The sequence below is a fragment of the Lontra canadensis genome, unplaced genomic scaffold, assembly GCF_010015895.1.
Source record: "Lontra canadensis isolate GAN:19392208 unplaced genomic scaffold, GSC_riverotter_1.0 scaffold7, whole genome shotgun sequence".
NCBI lineage: Eukaryota > Metazoa > Chordata > Mammalia > Carnivora > Mustelidae > Lontra > Lontra canadensis.
This window is the reverse complement of record NW_022631001.1, coordinates 28457440-28463548: the sequence shown is the minus strand read 5'-3', so window position 1 is coordinate 28463548 and position 6109 is coordinate 28457440. Positions and strand designations below refer to the sequence as shown.

Sequence of the window (6109 nt, the reverse complement as noted above, 5' to 3'; positions counted from 1 at the left end):
ATTCTATCAGTGAAGATTGCCTCTGCCTCATTACATATGGGGAATAGTTAAGCACAAGGCAGTGGATCCAGCAAATGCCAAAGACAGCTGTCTTAATCAATCACTATTGCCATAGAGCCCAATATTCTCTCCATTGAACACACAATTTTTCCCAATACTTAATTGTGCACTTTCTGACACAAGGAGTGGATACATGGTATTGGCCAGACACAGTGCTATATAGTCAGAGTGGAAAAAAAGGTACTCAAACAAGTACATGTATTTTAATAGAACTCAGCCATAATCGTATAATACTAGTTCTCTAAATTACCCAGTTTTTACCTGCCCTGTTTCAGAACTGATGCTACATTGGAGTCTTTCTTCTTACAAGAACTATAAAAGCATGAGCTCCATCTGTTTTAGAAAAAATGGTGACCAGGAAAAGCTGTGGCTTCTTTTATATCCAAGATGAATGACTGAATGATATCTTGTAAACATCTGACACAATGCCCAACAGATTTATAATTTTTACTCCTCTTAATTCTAGTCATGCCTCATGGTCAGCCCACAAGGTCACCTCAGGGATAATGGGGTGGGGAGCTTGAGATAGGAGATGCCTAGTAAACGGGGAAAGGACAGCAGAATCCCCCTGATAGAGCCTTCCAACGCTATCAGAGACCCAGATGTCCATCCTGCTGACCCTCCCTTGTCCAAACCCCACCCCTGGTGGTGACAACCCGCAGTTGACCAATGGTCTTATTTCATTGGGAGAAGCAAGGGCTTGGAAACAAGAAATGAGGAATAAAAGGCACACAGAGAAGTAGCACCACAGACTCACTTCTGGCACATTACTGGTCACCAGTAAGCTCCCAGACACCATGGTGCACTTTACTGCTGAGGAGAAGGCTGCTGTTGTTAGCTTGTGGGCCAGGGTGAATGTGGAGTTGGTTGGAGGCGAGGTGCTGGGAAGGTAGGCACTAGAGGGGAAAAGAAAGGCAGAAAGTATTCCTGGAGGGGTATTGGTCAGTTTTCTTACCTACTCTGACTTCCCATCTCGTTTGTGACTGTGAACATCCCATAGGCTCCTGGTTGTTTATCCATGGACCCAGAGGTTCTTCGACAGTTTTGGCAACTTGTCCTCTGAGTCTGCAATAATGGGCAACCCCAAGGTCAAGGCCCATGGCAAGAAGGTGCTGACCTCCTTTGGAAAGGCTGTTAAACATATGGATGACCTCAAGGACACCTTTGCTGAGCTGAGTGAACTGCACTGTGACAAGCTGCATGTGGATCCTGAGAACTTCAAGGTGAGGTCTGGGCATGCCTACGCTTTGTTCTTTCATCCTAGATATTTACAGTGTAGATATGTTAGAAAACACAGATAGTTAAGTCTGATCCCATAAAAGCATTTCTTTGGGACATTATATTTCAAGGAAAGGCTTGATTTTGGTAGTTAGGTTGTTCCAAAGATCATAGGTAAGGCCAAGCAGGGTGATTACTGTGACCAGTGGAGGCCACTGGTCATCTTACATTTCTGTAAAAATACATCTGTGAAGAACACTGGCCAAGATTGAGTTAAATGTTTTTGGCTGGGAGAATACAATTACAGCAAGAATATCTTACTTTTGTTAACTGAAGTTTTCTCTAAAAATGATGAATACATTTCTGAATGATTCTTGAGTTTAGAACCAGGACTAAGCAAGACAAAATAAGATTAATCTTTTCAATGGACAATTCTGTCCCCTGCCCCTTTTAGCAGTGATCAAATGCTCTTGTATACATGGTTCAAGATTCTTTGTCATGGGAGGGTCCAAACAATTTGAATGAATATATTTTCTGGGGACTAAGACTATCTATAGTAAGGCCCCTTATAGTCCTCTAATCCTACTTTTAAAAAAGACAGAGTTTCTAGAAAAGAGAAGCCATCCATGGCAATGTTTTGGGCTCAGAAGTTGACAGGGCAAATGACAGAAAGATAGAGCACGATGGGTGGTACAGGGCTGGGAGTCATATTGATGCCAATGTCCGGAATATCATGGTATACATTTGTGGGATCAGGGTCCTGAAAGTTGCTCAGTCTCTTATCAGGAAGGAAATCAATGTGGCCAGCTTGAAGCTTTCTGTTCACTAGGCACTATTTTCTTTTTATCCTACTCTTTCCCCAGCTTCTAGGCAACATGATACTGATTGTCTTGGCAACACACTTCAGCAAGGAGTTTACCCCCCAGATGCAGGCTGCTTGGCAGAAACTGACAACAGCTGTGGCTAACGCTCTTGCCCACAAGTACCACTGAAGCACCAATGCAACTATTTCAGTGTCTGCTGGAGGGCTTGAGTTCCCAGAGTCTGTCTCCCAAAGACGGGCACAGTGCCCTGCCTCCAGACTTACCTGCTATATGATAAAAATAAAATAAAAATTGTGCTCTGTAATGAATTTGTCTTCTCTCTCTGTCTTTACCTTTTATGTTGATGCAACAAAAGAAAACACTTCTTTAGGGAAGGGGGTTATTTGGGGAAATAGAAGATTCTGCAAGATTTGAGTGGCTTCAAGGGGCAGTTACTTCTAGGAAGGGAAAGTAGACTTGAGCTGAATAGTGTCTTCAGAACAAGCATGGAGGTACTCTTGGGAAATGCAAGAAGATGGTTGATATAGTGAGTAGTGGCACATTAGAACTTCAAGTAGGGGACCTGCCTACGCCTCTATTTTTATAATCTCGGAGTTTTTGATGTTGTATTTCACTTATATTAAATAATATAAGAAACACATTTTTATTAGCTGTAAGAGAGTGGTGAGGGAGCTTTCCAGAGACCCAGGCAAGGACCATGCTCTAAACTTTCCCTAGTGTCTTCAGTGGTATTAATGGAGGAACTATCCCTAAAGCATAGGAACTAACTGCCTTGCTTTGAAACTGTACCTTATCTGCTAGCTCTGTGACCTGGAACATATTTCCAATTCCATTAAATCTTTGGTGGAGATAAAAGGTCATTTATGTGGGAAATGACAAATTTAGGAATTAGCATGCTGGGTCAAAGTGAAAGGAGAGAAATTAGGCCCTTAAAAGCCATGCATGGGTGGCTCAGTCTGTCAAGCATCTGCCTTTAGCTCAGGTCAGGATACCAAGGTCCTGGCATCCAGTCCTGCATTGGCTCCTTGCTCATCAGGAAGCCTGCCCCTCCCCCTGATTGTGTGCTCTCTCTCTGACATATAAATATAACCTTAAAAAAAAAAAAAGCAGTACAGTGGTATAGAATTAGGGACACCACTGCCCGGAAAAGCAGGAAAAGAAGCTATTATAAGCAAAGTACCAGTGAAATTTCTTGCACACAAGAGTAACATAGTGAATAGCGAATTTTAGGGGAACTGACCCACATGTGGATGTAGAACTGACAAGGTAGGATCTAGCTTGCATCTAGCCACAAGAATGTACTGAGATTATAATGAGATCAAAGGACTAAACTTCACAGAAGCACTGATACTAAGAACAACTCAAATAAGGGGCTATTGTGACCAAGATACCACTGGACTTAGAACTGAGTGCAGTAGAGAGTGGTGAGATCACTGATGAGAGCCAGGATCCCTGTCTCATGAATGAGAAGAGGAAAGTCTATTTTCACAACAGAAAACACCTAAAGGTCTCTTGTGGGGAGCTGGCGACTATGCACATCCACTTTTGTGGCCATCACTTCAAAGTCTGCACCTGAGTCCCTGGCGTAGAAGTGAAAAGTCAAGGCCTTGGGATTAGCAGTAAAATATGAAACCAGCCCCCATCACCTTGAAAAGTTTGGTTAACATTTTCCAGAATGAATTTCCTATTTGTAAAATGGAATAAAAATCCCTACCTCACAAGTATGTTCCAAGGTTTTAAGGAGATCACTGTGAAGTGCTTTGTCTGTCATTATTGTATTTATAGTGTATTTATACAATACACTCTGTCTGTTCCTCTGTGCTCTGTTCCACTGTGTATTCTAGACCTGACTGTATTCTTTATGAGTTCCAGACCCATATTTCTAACTATGTGATGTCCATATTTGATTGCTGAAGAGTGCATCAAATACAGTATGTTCAAAAAACCTCCAGCTGTTTCCTAATCTATCCCTGCTAATCTGTATCCCAGCTGGGGAATAACGCATCATCCATTGCTTGAGCCTGAAAATAGAAACTTTTTTTTACCATCCCACCACGATTATAATATCATGTTATTTGTTCTCCCATTTATTTTGCCCCTTAAATCTATTAATATATGGAAGCCATAATAATTTAAAAAAAAATACAAATCAAATCATGTCACCCACATCCTTGCAGTTTTCTATAGTTTTTCTTGGCTTTCAGGTTAAAGACAGATCATGTATAACAGTTTTAAGATCATTCATGGCTCTTCTGCACCTTTCTATCATATAACACTCCTCCTTGTGAGCTGAATTACAGTTACATTTCCTGATTTTTGCATATAAATCATATACACTGAATCATTGACTCTGGTTACATTTTTTTGGTTGTTGTTTAAAGAGAGAGTGAGAGAGAGTGCCTGTGCCTGCAGATTGGCGAGCAGCAGGAGGGGGGCTGGGGGGAGGTAGAGAGAGAATCCCAAGCAGGCTCCGTGCTCAGCACAGAGCCCACAATGGGGCTTGATCTTACAACCATCATGAGCTGAGCCAAAACCAAGAATTGGTTTGACTGAGCCATCCAGGAACCCCTGTAATTACTTTTAACCTATGTTATGTTGTACAATTCATCTGTATTTCTGCAAGTGAAGCAGTAGTTGATTCTTTTCATTGTGTAATATTTCATTCTTTCTCTATATCACAATTTATCTGTTCCACTGAATGAAGACCATTTAAGTTGCTAGAAGCTTGGGATCCTCATGCACACTGTTGTTACAGTCTTTGGACTCAAACAAGCATGCATTTCTGAATTTCTAGAAGAATAATCGCTAGCTTATTGGTTTTGCATATTCTGCTTTAGTAGCTACTACAAAATATTTTCTAAAGCAGTTATACCATTTTACACTGTCACCGGCAAAGCCTGAGAGTTTTCTTGGTCTATATCCTCATAAATTTTGAAATTGCTTATCTTTCCCTTCCTCTTCTTTATATTTTTTGCCTTCTGACTTCCATCCCATTTCATTCTCTTTCTTTCTGTTGGTGAGTCCCTCTCACCCTTCCTCCCTCCCTTTTTTCCTCTCTCCTTCCCTCCCTTTCTACCTCACTCCTTCCATCTAGCTGTACTAGAGAACATGTATCTGTAGATCAATTAATATTATTTTGAATTCAGAAAAGACAAAATTCCCTTTGAATCTTCACTTCTAGGTCTAACTCTACATTATTCCTGACGACACAGTTGGAAATTTCTGCACCTGCATTTTCCCAGAAACCCTGTCCGACTTAACCTGGTTAAAAATGATAAAGCTTCATTGCAAATCTTCTGCATTCTTTCTTTGGTCATATCACAGTTTTAAAATATCATGTTCTGATACTTTTTTCTTTCTCTCTCATTACATTGTTTCCATTAAATCCATGTTTCCCTGATCTATTTCAGTGGATGGTAGAGAAAAACATTCATTAATTTTTCATTCTTTAAATGGACATTTATTTCAGGGAGGGAATGAAAAGAAAAAGTTTTGTTACTAGAAGCATTTATCCAAAGAAGGAAAAAGAAACCAAGTTAAAAGTATGGCAAAACATTTATTCATTCCAACCACTTACAAATATCTCTAGAGACAAAGTGAAGACCAACATAGAGTAAACTTGATAACATTTCTGTTCTCTAGGCCTTAGTTTTCTTATCTATGAAGTGGAAGAACTAGATGAGTTAAATGCTGAGACACATTCCACTATATCAGACTATAGCATTTGCACATGAATGAGAGTGGTAGAATACTTATGAAAGTCACTGCTGAAGGGGGATGAACTGGGGAGAGAAAGCAGGGATTCTGAGTCAAGACAGGATACCTAGAACGCCACCCTCAGGGCAACTAAAGGGAACTGAGGAATGAGGATGTAACCTACATTCTCACAAACCAATAAGATTCTGCTCTGTCCTGGGCCAATCTGCTCACAGCAGCAGGGAGGGCAGATCAGGGCTGGATATAAAAGGAAGAACAGGGCCAGCTGCTCCTTATACTTGCTTCTGACA

General features: G+C 40.8%; 1 protein-coding gene across 1 annotated transcript; it reads left to right on the top strand.

Annotated features, from left to right (window-relative positions):
• Positions 1 to 788: 788 nt before the first annotated feature.
• Positions 789 to 2288, top strand: LOC116865360 (hemoglobin subunit epsilon-2). Its single transcript, XM_032853630.1, has 3 exons — positions 789 to 949; positions 1061 to 1283; positions 2142 to 2288. The coding sequence occupies exons 1-3, from the start codon at positions 858 to 860 to the stop codon at positions 2268 to 2270; spliced, it is 444 nt and encodes a 147-aa protein (XP_032709521.1). The 5' UTR covers positions 789 to 857; the 3' UTR covers positions 2271 to 2288.
• The last annotated feature ends 3821 nt before the right edge of the window (positions 2289 to 6109 follow it).